At 35.8% G+C, this 21,477-nt stretch overlaps 1 protein-coding gene across 30 annotated transcripts in view; it reads right to left on the bottom strand.

The window, feature by feature from the left end:
• BAZ2B (bromodomain adjacent to zinc finger domain 2B) overlaps nucleotides 1-21,477 on the bottom strand; it is a 273,729-nt gene that overhangs the window by 3,751 nt on the left and 248,501 nt on the right. For 29 of the 30 annotated variants that reach the window (XM_081141719.1, XM_081141724.1, XM_081141723.1 and 26 more), the window contains 9 exons: nucleotides 18,771-19,426; nucleotides 18,061-18,334; nucleotides 17,732-17,887; nucleotides 17,186-17,346; nucleotides 12,753-13,063; nucleotides 12,201-12,336; nucleotides 8,548-8,694; nucleotides 2,661-2,926; nucleotides 2,257-2,400 (listed from right to left, as the gene is read on the bottom strand). In XM_081141719.1, the coding sequence (XP_080997845.1) occupies nucleotides 2,257-2,400; nucleotides 2,661-2,926; nucleotides 8,548-8,694; nucleotides 12,201-12,336; nucleotides 12,753-13,063; nucleotides 17,186-17,346; nucleotides 17,732-17,887; nucleotides 18,061-18,334; nucleotides 18,771-19,426 (2,251 nt within the window). The remainder of the gene's footprint in view (nucleotides 1-2,256; nucleotides 2,401-2,660; nucleotides 2,927-8,547; nucleotides 8,695-12,200; nucleotides 12,337-12,752; nucleotides 13,064-17,185; nucleotides 17,347-17,731; nucleotides 17,888-18,060; nucleotides 18,335-18,770; nucleotides 19,427-21,477) is intronic. The other variant, XM_081141710.1, reaches the window with a different exon arrangement.

The following is a 21,477-nucleotide window of genomic DNA, read 5'->3' as shown; positions in this document are numbered from 1 at the left end:
ATTTTTTTACTGAGGTGAAATTCACAAAACATAAAATTAACCACTTTAAGGTACACAGCTCAAAGGGGAGTGAAAATGGGGGGCATCTGTAATAGTGTCAACAATAAAAAAAGGTAGACAATTCAGTGGCATTTAGTACACTGACAACACCTCTATCACTCCCCCTATCACCTCTTCTATCCAGTTCCAAAACGCTGTGATTACCACAACAGAAACCCCTGACCCATTAAGCAGTCTCTCGCCATCCCCCCTGGCAATCACCCATCTGCTCTGGACATTTCCCATAACTGGAATCATGTAACGTGTGGGAATAATCCTCATAAAATATTTTAAAGTCACTCTGAGAAATGCTTATCTGTGTAGGCTGTTCCTTACTCTAAGGAAAGGCTGATGGTTACTGCTAGGGAGACAGGGATCCAGGAGAGAATTCTGGCTGAGGTTCTGGGTGAAATAAGTGCAACCCCCACTCTGTGCCCTTCTTTTCTAGGAGGCGCACGGATGAAACCCAGAAAGATTTCATTAAAGGAGGCACTTCCCTGAACCCTCTATTCTAGACATGTCTAGTTTAAAAATTTGAAACACTGTTTGTGGGTTTTGGTTCCAACTCATTAGTTTGGGTTTAACTGAGCAATTTAAGTTAGAGGAGACTGAATCCACTGAATCTTGCCTCCCACACCGCAGGCCCCACAAACAGGACTATGAGAACTGTTTCTCTCGCCGCCTGATCATTCTCAAAAGGGAACTTCGATTATGCAACTCTTCTGGTAATTCTGTCTTAATGGGTAAGCATGTTTGGCTTGGGGCCTTGGGGGCTGAGGTTCGTCCTCTCAGGAATTAGAGAATCGTGGAAGTTAAAGTCGTGAGTTAATTTAAACATGGTCAAGGCTCCCTGTGTGAGTCTTGTCCTGACAGTGTTGATTATAACATCCATCGTGCTACCCCCTAAACATGTGATTATACGGAGAGACAGAAAAAGCAAAAGAACTAGTCCACATCTAGACAGCAGCTTTTGCTGCCTGGTTCACATTAGAACCAAGAGTATTAATGATTATAAATGTTTTCTCAGTTTGGGCAGGTCCCTTCTGTCATTTAAAAACAAACAAACAAACAAACAAACAAACAAACAATTCTTTGAAGGACTGACTTTTCAGCCTTCAAAAAAATAAGTCAGTCATTTGGTCAATCTACTAAGTCATTTGATATGAGAGGGACACTCATCGTTACGAGTTAAGTTCTATTCAACTCCTCCAAATTGGATGTAAATTGTGGAGCACAGTGATTTTCACCAAAAGAGTGCCAGGAAGAACCAAGTGATACACTGTATAGTAACGAGAGTAACAACTATAATGATCATGTAAGTTCACTGTATTTTATAGTTATTCTTTCAATGTACAGTTCCTTCTTCCTCCATATTTTCTGTGACTGCCTGAAGTGATGGGCAGGAGCTACATTAAGCTAAACTGTGATGTGGGGATAAAGGGAGCAGTGGAGGAGGGAGAGGGAAACAGCTCCACTGCCGCTGGCCATTCGCATGTGGCTGCCTGGGTGTGGGCTTGTTCCGTTAAAGGAACAGCCTCATTCTTGTGGCTCCACGATGGGCCAGCGTTGAGAACCTGTTAGATTCCGTTAACAGTTGCTGCTCTCCGGCAGGAGTCTGAGGTGGTCTAACAAAGATCATGAACGGTGGCCAGGAAGTCACACTTTGGATAGGATCACAAAGAGAACATGGCAGAGAGGAGCACGTCATAGTTTTCTTTCACACTTAAAACACATTTTTAGTATTCTCCAACAACTCATAATTACGTTTTTAATATTTAAAGTTTCCAATGATCTTTTATCTCTACACTGTAATAATCTGAACATATTACAGGATCAATTTTCATTAAATCCACATGAGACGTCAGTGCTCAGCGGATGCACAACAGCAGCTCCAGCTTCCATGCTACTCACTTGCTTTGGGAGGCTTGCTCGATACTTTTCTTTACCTCCCAGGCTGAGTGTGGTGCCCTTCCAATGTCAAAAGCAGCTTTATCACACTCCTTTTAAAGTGTTTAAATAATTTTGATGAACTTGTCGTCCATCCCATACCACCCTAAACACACACACACACACACACACACACACACACACACACACACCCTGTCCAAAGTCAGGGCTTCTGTCTTTGCTGTAAGTTAATATATTTTTGGTTCAGTAGAAAGTTGTCTAGCACATATCAAGCATTCGATATATATTGAACTGAAATGGTTTACTTACTGTCCACTACTTAGTTTTTCTCTAATTGTGGAAAAATCCATAGGCTTCTTAATAACTTTCTTATAACCAGGAACAAGTTTCAAGTTTACAGGAAGTAGAAAAGGCCATGCATCCTCATGAGTTTCCATTTCGGTGAGGATCATACTAAAGACAATAATGTTTGAAATCAATATCTATGCTTTAGAATGATCTATTTTTATTAAAAATTTAGCTTTCATAACCTTTCAAGAAAAACAATGTAAATTAATTTGAAAAGGTGAAAGAATACACTTACTTATACTATAGATTTTACATTTTCCTATCTACACAAATTGTCAAAAGGTGACCTTTAATGTGGTACAAGGTTTCTAAAGAAATAAAATGGGATGTCATGAATATATAGTACATAAAAACTGAAGTAATACCTGCAAAGAGCTAGGTCCTTGGAGTCCTCTCGTTTAGGTTTCTTAACAGAAGCAAAGCTTTCTTGTTTTGATACGTTAATGGAAGTGTTTTCCTCCATTTTCCTCTTTTTCAGGTCTTTGTTTCCTCTTTTCAGTGAACTACTTGTAGATGCAGAGTCTTCGTCTTCAGTGTCCCCTGTCAAAGGTCCTTTCTTTCCTTTCTTTGAATCATTAGTCTTTTTTCCTTTGACATGAAGTTTTTTGAATTTTAGAGTTTGACCGCTTGCCTTGAATTAAGGAAAAAAAGTAAATGAGGTATAATAAAGATGTAGAAAGTTAATAATTTTATTATTTTCAAAAGAGATCTGTGAATTTGTTTTCATAATATAAGGCTAAACCCCAATAAAGCATGAAAAATCTAGCTTAAGAAGTATTAAAACTTGAAGATACTGACCATGATAATCCAGCTTGACTAGAGAGCTTAGCAGCAGCATTCCTTTAGTCTGATCACTAACTCAATGAGTTTAAAGAAACAAAAGAACTATCTTTTAGAGCACAATGTAATTAAGAATAAAGAGGAATAGAAATAAAAATACAGAGCTTGTTAATAAGAAAGTTGAAGAAGCAATTAAAAAGCTAGGCCAAGACATAAACAACAGCTCATGAAGCATCAAACAGAGAAAAAGTTCTGTGCAAGGTCAAATCTACTGGAAACTGACTTTTTTTTCTGGATGAAAAAACATTTGCTATAAGAAGAGAATTCCACAAAGTGTGTTTCCCATGCGTGAACCAAGAAGTGGAGAAGGCTAAGGAAGAAAAAGAAAAGATGTCTATTTTGAGGAAATCAACAAGGAAATAGTATAAAAGAGATTATATTTGGAATCAAAGCACGTAAATTCTAGCTGTGACTCTATCAGTAACTAGCTATGGGACTTTGTACAAATACATGTATGAGGCCCTGTTTTTCTCATCTATAAAATAAGATAAGCAACACAGTGGATAAGGTCATTCAAGCTCTCAAGCTACATGGAAAAAAAAATCTCAATGTGGCCTTATGCAATCTAACCACAATTGCTGGCAGCACATTGATGTAACAAACCCCCCCAACCCAGTTTATTTTTTTATTATTATTTTTTAAAATATATCTTTATTGATTTCAGCGAGAGGACAGGAGAGGGAGAGAGAGAGAGATAGAAACATCAATGATGAGAGAGTCGTTGATTGAGCCCGCAACCCGGGCATGTGCCCTGGCCGGGAGTCGAACCCCGATCGCCTGAATCCTAGGTTGACGCTCAACCACTGAGCCAAGCCTGGCCAGGCTTTTTTTTTTTTTTTATCCCAGTTTAGAAATAGGGAAACAAGACAGAATTTTGAGTTGAATATTGTAATAAATATACTAGATCAGAGAAGAGTGATATGCAAAGCCACTGGTAATGATTTTTGTTTTGATTTTCCAGAATAGTGTTTACCGTCTTTAAAAAAATTATTTCCCCTCCTCTATTACCCAGACTGTTAACAAATCTTAGACTGCAGAGTCAATATTTAATCTAGCAATAATTTAAAGTTGGTTGTATTCTTGCAATAAATTTGGCCAGAAATATTCCTTTGGAGTATTTCATATCAATTTCTTTGAGAATTTTATGATCTCTTCTAGCAATATATTTTTTAAAATTTCTCTTAATCAAGCAATTAAAAATATTTGGTTCTAGGGAACACTTTGTAAGGTATATAATTGTCTAACCACTATGCTGTACACCTGAAACTAATACAAAATAGTGCTGAATGCAAACTGTAATTGAAAAATAAAATTTAAAACAATATATGGTTCTCTATTGATGGTCTAAAAGTATAGTTGAGATATTTTAAGTAACTAAAATAATAACACAAACCATAAATCTAACACCTTCCCAATACCATATCAAAGAATCACTACACCTTTTTACTAATTAAAATGTTTTACTAAGTCTCTTCTCCAACTAATTTATTAATTTTTATTCACTAAAATCTGATTATTTTGAGTTTTCATGTAACACTGAGCTTTTAGCACTCTGAAATCATAAAAAAGAAAATACGTAATATAATGAGAAAAGTCCACTTAATGAAGATTAAATTAAGTTAGACTGAATAATTATGTTACTTCAAAACAACAAAATTTCGTGAGTTATGAGCCAAAACTTCTAGTTCCTATTTGAACTAAAATATTACTTGGGATCATTTCCTAAGAAATCAATACTCACAGAAAAAACCCCCATAAAATTTAAACCACAGAATTAAAAGACTTTTTTGATGTTTTAAAAAGACATTGAAGTCTCTGTGTATTTCTTTAATAAAAGATGTTTATCAGCTTATTGCAACAGACTGTGCACATACACATACTTTCCAAGGTAAACTTTTATACTATTACTGTTATCTGATTACTTTGTTCTTGGACAGAGATGACCCCTTGTTACCTCTTCTCTCTAGCTGGTTAAGAGCCAAAATTCAAAAAGGAACTTCAGTATGCCTTAAGCAGAATCTATCAAATTACAAAAACAAGAGCACATTTCTGATATGTTTGTTTATATATCAGAAGTTGTGAACTGGTGGCTTACAGGCTGTAAACAGCCCACAGCCTATGTGTTGTTGTTTGGCTCATGTAACGCTTATAGAAATTCTGAATTTGTTGCCAAGATTTAACATTTGGGCAGACATGGATAAAAATCCCTAATCCTGAAATACTGGTGGGTCCTAAAACACTGGCCCACATGTCTATATGACAACAATTGGCTGGAGTTGAGTGGTGACTGTCTCATTTAAATGAGGGCATGACTTTCCTGTTTGCCATAATCCCAACTCTTCTGTGTTATTTGCCTGGCTTTTGTAGGCACTGCAATTAGAAACTTGTGTGTGAGTTTATGAGAGTATATCAATATGTATATGTTCAAGCACATCTATTTGATTCTGTAGTTTTGTGATTATATAATGGTAAAATAAAGTGTCTGTATACATACTGGCATGCATACACAGATACACACTGAGTAACAATACTTAATCACAGTGATGCACGCAGATATAGCCATTTGAGAGTATAGTACAAATATTTGTAAGTAACAACGAATTACTGGAAAAATATTTTTAAACCTTAATTTAAAAAATCCTTGTATCAAAATCAAATGTTTCTAATATTTTTTTATTGTTGTAAAAAACATAACATCTAATTCACTACATTTAAAAAAACAAAAAAAGCAGAGGCTTAGAAAGCTGCATTTACATAGAAGAAATAGGATGAGATCATAGGATTTATGTCTCCTGGTCTACTCCTTCAGTGATAGCCAAAATTCCAATTTAAGCAAATTTACTGAAAATAAAACCTACTACGGCCTATTAGAGATCTCCAACACTTAAAACACTGACTTGTTAATAATTCATAAAGTATTAGAGAAACTCTATAACTCAACAGTTATGAAACTCAAAGACAGTTTATGTACAACCAGTGAAGATAATTAATTACTGAGTTACATTTAACTATATATAACAAAAATGATCAAGTAATGAGACATAAAAAAGCCATTATTAGTGAAAATGAGGCTATGTGGGACCCTTTGCTATTTGGTAAAATATAGTCTAATATAAATGTGTCACAGAATTTTAAAGTTATTAAAACTTTCTCACCCATGACTGTATCTGACCCTCACAAATTCCCACAAAGCGGATAGTGTCCCATTTTACAGATGATAATCCTGAAGCTAAGAAAGTGCTCTAATGCTGACAGATCAGGGAGGTGAGAAAACCAGCAAAAGAGACTGAAAAGGGGCAAAGGCAAGAAGAAAACCAGGTGAGTAGGGTTCCTGCAAGCCACGTGAAAACAGAGTCCCACTCTGTCAGCTGTACCTGGTAGGCTTGGTGAGGCCTACGCGCTGACCACGGGGTTGAGCAATGTGGATGTTATTTGTGCCATGATAACAGCAATTTTGGAGAAGCTGTGGAGGTGAAAATCTGACTGAAGGGAGTTCAAGACTGAATTGAAGGAGAGGAATGGGAGAGAACCAGGACAGAAAACTTCCTAAGAGTTTTACTGTAAAGGGAAGGAGAGCCCTGGCCGGTGTGACTCAGTTGGCTGGAGAATCACCCCATTCACCAAAAGGTGGTGGGTTTGATTCCTGGTTGGACTCGTCCAGGAGGCAGCCAATTGATGTTTCTTTCTGACATTGATGTTTCTCTTTCTCTCTCTCCTCTCTCTCTCTCCCCCCCCGCTCTAAAAATAAATCAATAAAATTTGAAAACAAAACAAAACAAAACAAAACAGTGTTCTACCGAGGGTCAACCAATAAGGAAAGGGGAACATAGGGGAAAAAAACAACAACAAAGGAAAGAAATGGAGGAAGTGGACCAAGGACGAAGTGAGGCCAGACAAGGGTTTTTGCTTAGTTTTCTTAAGATGGGAGAAACAGTAGCATATTAGTAGGCTGATGGCAAGAACCCAGTGGAGAAAGAGAAATTGATGATGGAAGAGAAGAGAGAACTGCTGGAGCTACTCCTAAGGAAGTGAGAGGGGATGGGATCTGAGGCACACGTTGGGGAACTGGCTTATCTGGGGCACTAACAGCTCATGGCAACAGGAGAGGAGGCAGAGCACGTGAGCCCAGATACAGGAAGGATGGTAGGTGTGGTGGTGGATCCTTGTGCTATTTTCTTCTGGTGGCTTCCATTTTCAAGTGAAATTGGAGTTCGGTTATCAAATGAGAATGAGAATGGAGACAGAGCTGGAAGTGAATTATGGAGCTCCATTAAAGGTCCTCTTAATGCCTTCAGCTGAAAGGGCTGGTGTGTTTTTCCCCAGCCATACTCAGACTGAAAGGCACAGTGCTGGAGAAGTCAGAGTGCTGAATTATAGAATGCTTCTTTTACAAGTGAAAGAGAGGCAAGGGAGCCACAGATAGATGCAGGGATTATGATAATGGCATAGTGACACACTGTAAGCCAGTTAGGAGACAAGAGAGGACGGGAAGTGGGAAACGGACGGTGAAAAGGTCTTAAGATAAATGAATTGAAGGTTCAGGTAAAATCAAAGAATTCTTGGGGTGTTAGAGAGAATGGACTGGAAAGGAGGCAGATGCATGCTTAGAACTGAGTTTATGAAGAGGCAGTAATTACAGGTAATGGTTAGGTCAAGAGACTAAACAAGGAAGAGTGACTGAGGTAGGGAACACCTAGCAGGGTCTGGCCCTCCACACATGCTGGCCCTTTCATACTTCTTACTCTTTATAACCCTAAACCCCATTTTTTCCTATTTTGTCATATTGCTTCTCTCTAATCAATTGGAATGAGAATTCAATGGTTTCTAATTTAAATGTGATTGGAAAGTGACTTAAAAGGCATATGACTGAGCAGTTCTACTCCCAGGTATTTACCTAAGAGAGGTTAAAACATGTATTCATACAAAAATTTGTATATGAATGTTCATAGCAGCATTATTCATAACAGCCAAAATATGGAAACCACCCAAATGCCTATCAACTGATGAATGGGCGTGAGTGTTAATGGGTACAAGGATACTTTTTAGGGGTCATGAAAATGTTCTGGAATTAAACAAAGGTGATGGTTGTACAACTCTGTGAATATATTTTTCAAAACCACTGAACTGTACACTTTAGGAAGGTGAATTTTATGGTATATGAATTATATCTCAAAAAATTCTCATAAAACACTGCAATTAACATAAATAAACTCATAGATACAGACAATATATTGGTGGTTACCAGAGGGAGGCAGACAAATATATGATGACAGATGGAAACTAGACTTTTGGTGGTTAGCATGCTATAGTGCACACAGATACCAAATTAAAATGTTATACACCCGAAATGTATAAAATGTTATTAACCAATGTTACCTCAATTAAAAAAAGGTTTAGTTTAATCAGTCTTACCTTAGCAATGCAAGCTGGACAAAACCAATCCCCATCTGGTATAGTTGTAATCTTGGGTCGATGGCAGTAGGTGTGACAGCCTTTGTCACAGCCGTCACAAAGGAGGAGCAGCTCTTCATTATCTCCCTTTCGACAGATTTGGCAGTACTATAATACATGGAAAATCGCTTAAAATCAACACTGTGCTATGAGTAATACTTATCTGGATATTAAACAAACCGTCATTCCTAGTTTATATTAGTAATGAACATTCCGCTTGCTAACAGATACAGAGTAGCCATACACATCTATGTATCTCTCATTACACAGATATGGACCACATGACGGGGTGAGCAGTTCAGTTGGGGCAAATGCACATTTCAGGTACACTGCAAAGAACAAAGCTAGAGGTCGAGTGCCTGCACACACTTCAGAAGCATGTACACATTAACATATGAAATAATTAACATGACATCAGAGCACATAAAGCAATGAAGAGCTTTAATACATGGTGTTTTAATTTTTTAATATTTCATCTTTTGCTTATCTTAGTATCCTCATGATATCCTGAGAAAGAAATAAGAGTTAATTTTTAAGATCAAAGTTAGGTTAGCATTAGTATCAGAATTATATATAATATGTATAATAACAAAAATGCGTCCCTATATTTTGACTAAATTATCCATCTATATTTTATGGTTGATTAAAAATGTGTCCAAACTAGGAAACTTTGGAAATCAACCCAAATCAAATGTGTCAAAGTGTAGAAAATGGATCCTACAAAAGGATTTCTAAGGGAAACAAAATTATACAATAAATTAAATTAAAGAATTTAAGATGTATGACTTATTTTCTAAAGCTGAAAATAAAATTATTTCTTCTCTGTTAAAAAGTTTCTAATACCATTAAGAACTTTAAAATATATAAAAAGAAGAATTTTCCCCATGCATACATATTTTGTATAACAAGTTTCACAGAGGAAAAGAAGGAAAGTTAGACAAAAACTTTCAAGATGGCTTTTAAAAAATGTAAGTACTAACACTGTATTTTGACATTTAGTTTATATCCCCAGTCATAGCAGAAAATATCCTGCAACCAATATACTAAAATGAAAACATATACTTTAAATCATTTATACTGATTTACAATTATGTATTTGTATACTCTTAAAAACAAAGTAATTAACTGTTCAAACTTCATTTTTTATTCTCAATACAATTAACCAATTTGGGAAAGACTACAATAGTCTTATATAACTCAATATATACACCAATGACAGCTTAAGAATCTTATCAAAATGGCAGATATACACTATTCAACTTAACAAATATCAAATATAGTGTGTCCCAAAAAATGTATACACACTTTGAATAATTATTAGTTGAGCTATCAGCTGTTAAAGTGTGTACACAATTTTTTTGGGACACCCTGTATGTGTTATATATATAATACTAAAATTGGCATGTGTACTAAGAGCAAAAGGAGCAGAGTTTAATGTTCCAACAGTATTTGTTTTATGACTTAACCTAATATCACACCCAATACCTAAAGAAGGTGTTATTTTTCCAAATTTGAGTTACATTTTAAAGACTTTTATTGTAAAAATATTCATTGTGAAATAACATTCGGAAGGTTATATTTAAATCCCTATAGCAATAAAATTTAAAAATCAGATTAATGAACATTAAGTAAATTCTCATTATCTTCTACAATAGATAACTAAAAATACTAGAAAGTGTCTTGCATCTCACATTTATGATTTAAAAGTAATTTTTTTTTCTGACACTCATTAAGAAAGGATAACAGATATCGAGCTCCTAGCACTACGAAAAATCACTGTAATAGCTCACAGTATGTTAGAACAAGTGTATTAGTATTTGGTTTTAACTCCTTTGCTCCTAGAGTAAAATACAGATGTTGCCTATTGTTTAACATTAACAGTAACATAAAGCACACTGTGGGCAGAATTATCTGGAGACAAATTACAACAGCGTCTTCTGTCCTGATAAGCTGTGTCTCTGGCAAAGAAGGTATTTCTAAAGATACTGAGAACTTTAACATTTGTTATGACTTATTATGAAAATTATTATAGGTACTGCTACATTTCTAATTAAAGGTTACAAAGTGCTCATTAATCTTTGAATATGAAATTCTGCCTTCATTTTAAGGTAGTTTCATAGCAAATAATGTATTGTTAAGCATTTAAAAAAAGAAATGAAGATTATTTGAAATGGGGTTAAATAATGACAAATGTATGTTAATATGGTAAAGGTTTATGAATTTGCAAAAACTGAAATAAAGCTTTCAATAGCAGAAAGTAAAGATACTAATATAAAGGCAGATTTTGGTACAAGTTTTGGGTTTCTTTGTATAGGTTATAACAAAACTGACCACATCATGATGACTATTTTGGTATAGATTAGAAAAATAACTGTATGAATTTCATTTTGATGTAAGAATTCAATATTTCTGATTCATTATAGCCTAAATTTCACCAAATATATTTGAGTGGTGACTTTCAAACTGGTTTTAATACTAATTTTTAGAAGAAAAATTGTTACCTAGTAAAAATGCTACCAGATGAACTGAACGATGCCTTAAAATTTATGGTAAATTATAATTTGGGTTGGGAAAGACCTAAATTTGAGAATATTGTGAAAACTACAGATTCATTATTCCATGGACATTTCTGGAAGAAATGGAAAACCACAGAAGGAACCATATTTATTCGTATAGAATGAACAAGACCTTGAGTAGTGTAGTCTAAGCATAGGGGTAAAAATGAAGAAAAGAATGCTAAATTATTTAAGGATTTTTTCTTTGGGGAATGAGTATTTTAAGTAAATCCTTAGTCATTCATGAACTCAAATCTCATATATTTGAGCTTTAAAGTGAACCTGTAATTCAAAAGCAGATGTTAAAGTAATTAGTAAAAGTCTACATTATAATAGATATTTCTATATATGATATGTAGGAGGCAAAAGGGACATGTAGATGATTTAAAATAGATATCTCTCTGGAAAATATATGAAACACAGCTTTTATTTCGAATACATGGCATTTGGTGCCTGGTACAAAGTAGAGGCCACTACATGATAGTAACTAACTGGGTTTGAACAAAGACCACGAAAACAGTTTCAGTTATTAAAGAATAAGAAAGATCTGCTCTTTAAGTCATCTACGTCAGAGGCCAAATACATGATATAAGTGCATGAAGGATGACTTCTCTGCTTATATTGTATTTACTTCTCTGAGTATTTCTTAGGATTAAAAAAATGAAAATTGATAGAAATATAAAGACATTTTAGGAATGCAGGTATTGTTACCAACAGGAATGTTTACAGAAGCGAAAGGGCCTTCAAATATTTAGATTAACAACTACTATGTTGACAGAATATAGACAACCAACTTCAACCAGAGTTATAAACAATATTCAACAGAAGGCGAATCAACATTAAAAAGTTAATAATAAAAGAACACATTTGGTAGATTCCTTCAGAAAGCTCAAAATAAGGAAGAAAGTGTCAAATTATACAGTGTAAGAATAAGCCAACTCTCAAGTACAGCACACATTATTTTGACAATAAGAAATGTATAATTAAGAAAGATCTGAAGGTTGGAAAAAACAGGACAAAGTAAATTAGTTATAATATTTCTTAAATAAAAACACTTACAACTTTCATAATTGATTTTTCCCATGCTATTGATTTCTGTAACTGCTGAATGCACAGAGCTACCTGTGCAGCACTGCGAGCTTCTGACAGTGCCCTTCTCCATACCCTGAGCCCTGGAGCAATATCCTCTTCAATTCTGCATTGAAATATAGAAAAATTAAGTAGGTCATGTCCACATTTATGGTTACTGAATGTGAAACAATCATCACACTGAAAGCCAAGCAATGACAAAAACATGAAACAGCCAGTAAGTATAAGGTTTAAGCAACTAAACTTGATGTAGTGCACAGACTGTGGCTACGTGCCTCAAAGCTTAGTCACAACCAGGTAAATGTAAGATCACTTCGCAGGATTATCAACGCACATAACAAAAAAAACAAAAAAAATGTTTTTACAAAGCACCATGCAAGTAGCATGATCCATATGGATCAAACAGCATGATCCATATGGATCACAGACATACAAGAAGATACATAGATAACAGGCAATAGAAAATAGGCTCCAATTAGCAAAGAAGCACAATAATTTTTCAAGTTAATCTCAATAACCTACCCGTCACCATCACCACTAATGGATGGTGCAGGAGCAGGGACAGTAACTGTGCCCACATTATCCACTTTGATCTGAATGGTGGTACTTAAGGGGCTCTTCAGATACCTTCTTTCAATGTTCCGCTCCAAATCAGCCAGCCTGGTTACAGCTATATCTAGGGGGTTGTCACGCTTCCGTTCCAGCGCATGTGCACTGCTTTCTTCTTCGCCAGTAAATTCTCCATCATGCTCCTTGCACAATTTAGAGAATGACTTATGTTCAAAATATACCAAGTCCTCCCTTTCTGATGCAGGCTCTGGACACATCCAACCCTATGTATCGAGAGAACAATGTTATTATGGTTTTCTCTTAAAATGCCTGGTGGGTGAATTACCTTTGCTTAAAATACAGCGGCAAACACCAGCAGATCCCAAGGATCTTTACTAAGAGTTTTTGCCTTGTCTTTCCTAATGGTGGTAGGTAGAAACAAGAACAGAAAATTAAAATAAGCAGTTATAAGAAAAAGAAGACACAACTTTAGAGAACAGAAAAGGTGGTCTCTGAACTTTGCTCTACCTTTCTACTTTCATTCCTTCCACCACTCTCCCCTCCGGGTCCTGGTACTCACCATTTTCCCTGCGGCCGCAGGAGCTTTGCATGAGCTGTTATGCTCGTCTGTGTAGCTTGTCCCTGTTCCTCCTCACCTAGTGAGCTCCACTCCTCCTGCAGCTCTCATGTCAATATTGACATCCTCAGGGAATCCTGCCCTGAGCTCCTTCAGCGGGTACATCTCCCAATACAGGCTTCTCATGGGACCATGTAATACCCCATGGCCTTGCAATAGTCACAATTTTATACTACTGTGATTATTTAACATCTGTCTACCTCTAAATTCCATGTGGGCAGGGACCATGTCTGCTTTTACTCATTTTATCTAAAACTCAGCGAAGGCAAATAATAGGCATATATATTGAATAAATGAATATTATAACTCAGCTTGTTTATATTGATTCTCTAGCTCAAAATCCTTCAAGGATTCCCTCTGTTTAACAAAATCCAAATTTTTACTATCACATTCAGTACCTACATCTACCTTTTTCTTTCATGTTGCCATTCATGCGTCCTAACTGCAGTCAAATTCCATGTCTAACACTCCAGACTTGTCCTGAGCTTGCTGGCCCTGGTGCTCTGCTCACGCTGGTCACTCTTTCTAGGATGGCATTCCCTGCTCTCTGACTTTCCGAAGCTTGCTCATGTTCTCAGGCTCCATCTCGGCTTCTGCGTGAAATCTGCCTGATCTCCCCATCTCCCCCCAAAAATCGTGTGTTCTTTTTCTAAATTCATTCCTCATTCTGTACTTCTCTGCAGTCAGTTACCAGATTCTGCAGAGATGTATACATGTCTTATCTCTCCATTATATGGCAAGTTCCTGAGGGTAGAAACCATGTCATTCTTAAAATTCTATGGTGTCCACTGTCTGATGTGAAATAGGTTCTTACTAAATGCATATTAGCGGAAAACCAGAATGAACACTATCATTTTTATTACAAAATTTGAGATAATTATTTATCTTTTTATTGGGATGAATTCTTTCTCTTTAACTCAGTAGAACATTTAGAACGTAAGGATGGAATTATGAATACTACACATAAATGCATTAGGTACAAGTCATGTCAAATGAGCCTCATTCCCATATTCTGAAAGAAATACTAAATAGCTAAGTCAAGGTAAGGAATCCTGTAAACACAGTATATCTTGATTTCTACAAGGCAACTGATAAGACAAAAATAATGAAGACTAGATTAGAGTTAGAGAAGTCAATGTGGTTAAAACTGTATCCAAAGAATGGTGATTGATAAAGCTCGTCACCTCAGAAAAGGTGACTGCCAATATCGAAAGGCTCTATATTTGGCAATATACTTATCAATAACTTGGTTGACTGCTAGTAAATCTGCAGATGACTTAAAGTTTAGAAGGAAGTTAGTTCCTTATGAAATTAACTTAGTTCTTTATGAAAGGGCTAAGATAAAAAAAGTTTCATGTGTTGAAATGAAATTAATAAAAATAAAACAATGCAAATATAAATTTTAAGCTTTGATTTAAGCAACTAATCACAGAAATACCACGTGACAGAACTCACCTAAAAGCACTCTGAAAGAGGCCCAGGGATTATTTTTTAACTGCATTCTCAGTAAAGCAATGGTATGACATGGATGCAAAAGGGGTAGAGAATTCAAACAGCATTCACAGAAGTATATTGCTGGATTAAGGAAAGTAAAAGTCCCATGATTGCATTCAGACATCTCTATGTACAATCAAGGGTATAACATTTTAAGAAGGGTATTGACACTGGTGTTTATTCAGAAGAGAACCATGGACCTGGAAACCATTTCACAGGACTCATGGTTGAAAGAATTAATTAGCTTTTGAAAGAGAAACTTTAAAAGAGACACTGGATTTGTCTTTTGAGGAGCTGGAAGAGTAATTAGGCTTTCTATGTACTCTCAGCAACAGAACTAAAACTAGAGACTTGCAGATTTTCCTACAATATAAAGAAAGTTTCCATATTATTAGCAAAATAATTTCTATTAAAAATAAAAATGAATGTTCCACCTGCTTAATGTGTCTTCACAATAGCTAGTTCCAGGCTAAACATATAACTCTATTTTCCTTTTAAAAAAGGAAAACTGATTAAATCTTTATAGGTGTTAAAAGAATGTTTTGTGGTTATTTTCATCACTTATGTTTTCAGACTCAAGACTAATAGAATTAATTTCTTAGAATAGTACAGAATAATTTAGCAATGCCTTATTAACAGGATGTTAAAACACCCCACTTAAAAAACAAACTCTACTTATCTTAGCTACTGAGAACACAGCCCCAAAGCATCTAAGCAGCCAGTAATGTGATAAGGTCAATGCACCAAAAACTGAGGATATCTCCAGAAAAATGTTTCAGGCCCAAAGAGCTAGATGATATGTTCCCCCAACCAAGAACTGGACAGTTAGATGAGAAGATGGTGCAGGAAAATAGGTTTGGTAGAACCAATAAAATGAAAACTAGCACATAGCAACAACTAACCATGAGAGGACAAAGGCAGAAAATAGAAAGCAGATGAAGTAGTTTAGAAAGCAAAGCACACTAGGATCATTTCATACAGGGACAAAACCTGTTTGCATTTCCTGAGGGAATCATTATCTGTTAACTGGTCTTCATACATTCTCAATTTAAGAAAGCTGTGTAATGCATAACACAAGCCATCCAAGAAACATGTTAAAAAATTATGGCACTAAATGGAATAATTTTTATTTCTCCAGAAAATTAACTTGCGAGGAAGAGTTCGTTTGTGGAAGGTGCCAGATAAACGAGGCATTTGTATATTGTATTCTAGTACCAGGAGGAAGATACATATAGTTTGCTAGCAAAACAGTTTCAGCAAGTGATAGATTTTTGCTTCCCAAAGTTCGTAATTACATTTGTGTCAAAAAAGGGATATTTTATTGTTCTGGAAAATGACGTTTCTTTGTAGATATTCAAATGTTTCCAACTGCCAGCATTAATTATGCAGCAAAATTTTAATCACTGGATAAAATAGTTTTGTGACATATGTCTCTCATTCTGAATAAATATATCAAATGTTTATTTGATATATTTATTTGAAAATATATCAAATCCAATTACATGGTTACTACATTTTCTAAACTTTTTCAGGTGTCTGCCTCACCCTCATTCATCATCCATCCATTTATTCTCAGAGACATCCCCACATTATCAATTGACAGGAAAGACTTTTACACTTCTCTCTAGAAAACTAAAAATTCTTGCACAAAGGTAGTTTCCTGTTGCCCGTCCATTGGAAGCTAGTTCTGATCACTGCTTTGTGACTTGGTAATGCTCATCAGATGAGTAAATTAATTAAAACTTTACATATATATGTAGGGTGTGTGTGTATCGTAATATAACACACATTTGGATATAGCTATATAATCCAATTTTAAATTACGTAAGTGAAACTTACACATAATATAGCTTGTACACAAGGAGGTTCCTGGTCCTATATGCAACACTATAGTAGGAGCTGATAGAGCATGACATTTATCACTGGATAAACTGTGACATTCCACTTGTGGTTAAGAACTGTGTACTGGAAACGATATTTCTGAATACCATAAAGGAGGCAGCAAGATCTAGTAAAAAGAACATGGGCTTTGGAGTCAGACAGACTTAGTTTGAATCCACGTTTAGTCACTTTCTGCATGACCACTGGCAGGTTACTTACTCTGAGCCTTGTTCCTTACCTGTCAGATGGGGAACATTTATTCAGGATTGTTTTGAGAATTAAATGAGATAAAGTGAAAACGTGTAGCACAGTAACTGGCACATATAGGGCATGTAATAAATATTAGTTACCTTCCATTATCCTAAAGACAGATTTTATTCCAAGTCAATTTTACCTTCACTTGCAAACTTGCTGATGCAACTCTCCTTTCTAGATCTTCTACCTGCTGAAGAACACTCAAGTCCATTTCCAGTGCTTGTTCTTCCACTGACCAGTTCTCCACAATATCTCGAGTTACCTGGTTTTCTTCATTTTCATTTAATTCAATAATAGCAACTACATTTGAAAAGAAATGAATTTTAAAATCTACTTTACCCCTCTACGAGTTCTTCCAGAATGTGACTAAAATTCCAGAGTGAACAGGTAGGTACATGTAACTCAATACACACAAATGTTACTTGAGCATATGCACGCAGCTCACCCTTCAAAGTAGGAATACTTTTCTAAGGACAAAACAGTATGCCTGCAGGTTATAAAAAATCACAAGAAAGTAATACCAATTTAATAAATGTAAATAGCTACTGTTTGTTTGAGCAAAATAGAAAAAAAATGCCTATTAGTAATAAATTAAGAGTCAAAACATACAAAATTATGTCTTAAAGATAAAAAAATTAATTCTCATAATTAAGCAAGATTGCAGAAATCTCTTTTAGGTACATACCATCCTTATTTTTGATGCAGGCTTGAGTAATATAATCCAAGTGTTTCTGAATTTGTTTTTGTAATGCCTTTTCCCTTATTCCTCTGAGATGCAGCACTTTGAGCAAAGCTTTCAGGTCTTCTGGGTCAATAATTCTCCACCAACCAAACTGCATTTCTAAGTCAAGATAAATATACAGATCTTTTACAAATATTTTGAATACGAATTAATGGTACAATGCAAATGAAAAGATTTTATAACTATGTATAAAATCATCAAAGAAAGATTCAGTTATAGACATCTATAACAATGACATGAAGTCAATGTACCTACCATCTCAATGTACCTACCTTCTGGAATAGGTTTTGGGCTAGGAAAATCTACTGGTTTTGCTACTTCAACAGCTGCAGGTTGAGTTGAAGAGACTTTTTCATTCTGTGGCACTGGCGATTCACTTTTACTTGAAGCAACATTGGGAGTCAAGAATGAATTACCATTTCCTTCAGATAATGCCAACCCTGATCCCAGGCTAGGTATAGGTGATGTAAATGGACTATTGGAAGTAAGCATGCCAGTGGGCCACCCACAAAACTGGAGTCCCATCATAGATACTCCACTTTTCATCTGCAAAAAAAAAACAATTTAAAAGTAGAACAATCTAAGAAGTTCGAAAAAAATGAATTTAGAATCTGAATTTTTTTTTTAATTCTGAAAAAACACACCTATTCTTTCACTTATCACAATTACAGGAAAACTAAATATAATAGCAGCAATGTTAAATTCCATGTTCTTACTAGTTCTGCAAAGTAATTTCCTTTTAGATATACTATAACGGTAATAAGTTAAAAAGTAATTAAAAAGCCTTTGTCTTAGACTTAGACTAGAAATCAGTAATTCTGATGAAGTTTGGTGGTACCAATTCTGACTCTCTTCAGTTTTCAGTCTGTGTTGCAGGGATAATATTACAAATATTCAACTGATTCCTCTTGAGTGAAAATCTTAATGAGGTCAAAGACCAAATAAAGCAACATGAAAATGAGCTACATTTAGCAGTACTAACCTGGAGAGGTGATAAAGCAAATGGATTTAGGCCAACGGGATTCTGGGCAGAAGAGGATCCAAGAAGAGGAGCTGGGGCAGGCGAAGGTGACTTAGATGGTGGCTGTGACTGAGGAGTTGCTGCAGAAGCAGCTGGCATATCGGCATGGGTAAGCGAAGTGTCATCACAAGGTGTTCTGGGCAAAAGGCTAAACCACTGTCTATTCTTTTCAGTCAGTGTTTTTAACAACTGGTCATTGGGGAGAGGACTGTAGAACTTCCCTGGACCGCCTGAACCAGTACTGAACAGATTATTAGAGTCTGTCTTTTCCACGTTACTTTGTGCTGCTGTTGACTGAATGCTACCCACTGAGTGTTTTCCACTGTTTTGATAAGACAATGTGCACCCATTTGCACTACTATTTGGTTTGGGGGTCATTACATCTGACTCAGGAGGCATCTTGGCTACTTCTAAAAGCTTGCTTAATTTTGAAAAAGAGCCAGGTTTCTGAAGAAATAGATTTGTGTTGTCTTTTTCTTTAGGATCTTGCTTTTGTTCCAAATGATCTGGATTTGAACAATTTAAAGTATCCTCAGAAGTCTCAAATATTTCTTCTTTAATCTGAATAATTTCTGCCTTTTTTAGTTTTTCTCTTTCCTTTGCGATTTCTTCTAGTCCTACAAAAATTGAAAAGTCTTATGAAGATCAGTTATTCCAGATCAAACAATACTATAATTATATTTTAGTACAATTTTTCAAGTTATATTCTTACTTTTTTTTTTTCTCACCTGAGGATATTTTTTCCATTGCTTTTCAGAGAGAGTGGAACGGAGGAAGAGAGAAAAAGAGAGAGAGAGACATTGATGTGATGGACACATTAATTGGTTGACTCCAGCATGCGCCCTGACCAGGGCCTGGGATTGAGCTGAAGTATGTGCCCTTGGCTTGGGACCTTCAATCCACAGGCTGATGCTCTAACCACTGGACAAAATTAGCTAGGGCTATGCATACGCATTTTAAGAAACTTTTTAAGATACTTAATACTCTCCATTTTTTCCTTTTTTATAGACTAGATTTTTTGAACATTGGAACATTAATGTAATTTTATAATTAATCATTACAAAAAATTAAAATATAAAAAATATTAAAAGCTCTAATACATAGCAAAAATTACTATTAACATTTTTGTATAAATCCTTCCAGAATTTCTCTGTGTACACATATACACACTTAAACCTACAAATTTTAAAAAGGAAATCCTATTATATATACATGACATTCTAATCTACATGTTTTACCTAATAATACTCTGTTAAAGATCCTGATGTGTCAATAAATATATAACTATGCTATAAATGTTAATGGCTACAGAGTATTCAATAGAACATATCATTAATTTATATAATCAACCTTCTATTGATGCCTGTAAGTAGGCCCCAGTTATTCATTAATATAAACAATGCTTTAAATGATAAATGATCTTTTATCTGTATCTTTGGACTTTAAATGTGTGGTAACAGAAAACTCAAAAAAGGAAGTTTAGCCCTAGCTGGTGTGGCTCAGTTGGCTGGAGCATCATCCCGTACACTGAAGGGTTGCAGGTTTGCTTCCTGGTCAGGGCACATACCTGGGCTGCAGGTTCAATCCCCAGGCAGGGCACAGGTGGAAAGTTATAAAAGTGAGTCATAAGCTTACTGAGCCTGTATCAGATGTGAGATAGGCACAGCAACCAAACTGTTAAAAGAATTCCCAGATGATCTGTGTGAAGCACCAATAGCCATCCACATTTTTTTTCCTTTTCTTTTCCTTAAATATATCTTTATTGATTTCAGAGAGAGGAAGGGAGAGGGAAGAGAGAGAGAGAAACATCAATGATGAGAGAGTCACTGATCGGCTGCCTCCAGCAAGCCCCCAACTGGGGATTGAGCCCACAACCCGGGCATGTGCCCCACCAGGAATCGAACCGCTATCTCCTGGATCCTAGGTCGATGCTCAGCTGCTGAGTATGCCTGTCAGGCAATAGCCATCCACTTTTCATCTCTGATCATACTTTATCAGACCTCCAACATCTTCATGTATTCAGCAGATACTCAACAAATATTAGCTAATAATGATCAAACTATATTCAATCAAGCCTCAACTAATAAAAGAATGGAACCCCTTCAAAAAAAGAGAGTCTTAGATTTGGGCAAAATACCTCCAGAGATACTGTCAGATGGATGCTTGTTGCATAGGTTAAAAAATAAACCACTGCCCTAGCCAGTCTGCTTCAGTGGACAGAGCGTCAGCCCTTGGACTGAAGGGTCCCGGGTTTGATTCTGGCCAAGGGCACGTACCTTGGCTGCAGGCTGGATCCCTGGCCCCAGTCGGGGCATGTGCGGGAGGCAACCAATTGATATGTCTCTCTCACATCAATGCTTCTCTCTCCCTCTCTCTCTCCCCCTTCCACTCTCTCTAAAAAGCAATGGAAACAATATCCTCTAATGAGGATTAAAAAAAAAAAGAAAAGAATAAACCACAAGTTAAAAATTTGACAATGGGAAAGAAGAGAAATGGAGCAAAAACTCTAAAGGATAATACAGGTGAAGATCTCTGTCCACTAAATAAGAAAAAGAATAGTTTATGTATGGTGTCAGAAAGAGCAGAAGAAGACAAATCATAAACAGAGAAGGAATATTTGTGAATAAGAGGGACATTATGAGTTCAAAAGGAATGTGAATCAGTTTTA

This window comes from Miniopterus schreibersii, assembly GCF_964146895.1.
Source record: "Miniopterus schreibersii genome assembly, chromosome: 7".
Taxonomy (NCBI): domain Eukaryota; kingdom Metazoa; phylum Chordata; class Mammalia; order Chiroptera; family Miniopteridae; genus Miniopterus; species Miniopterus schreibersii.
The sequence above is the reverse complement of the archived record's forward strand: the minus strand, read 5'-3'. Positions and strand labels throughout refer to the sequence as shown.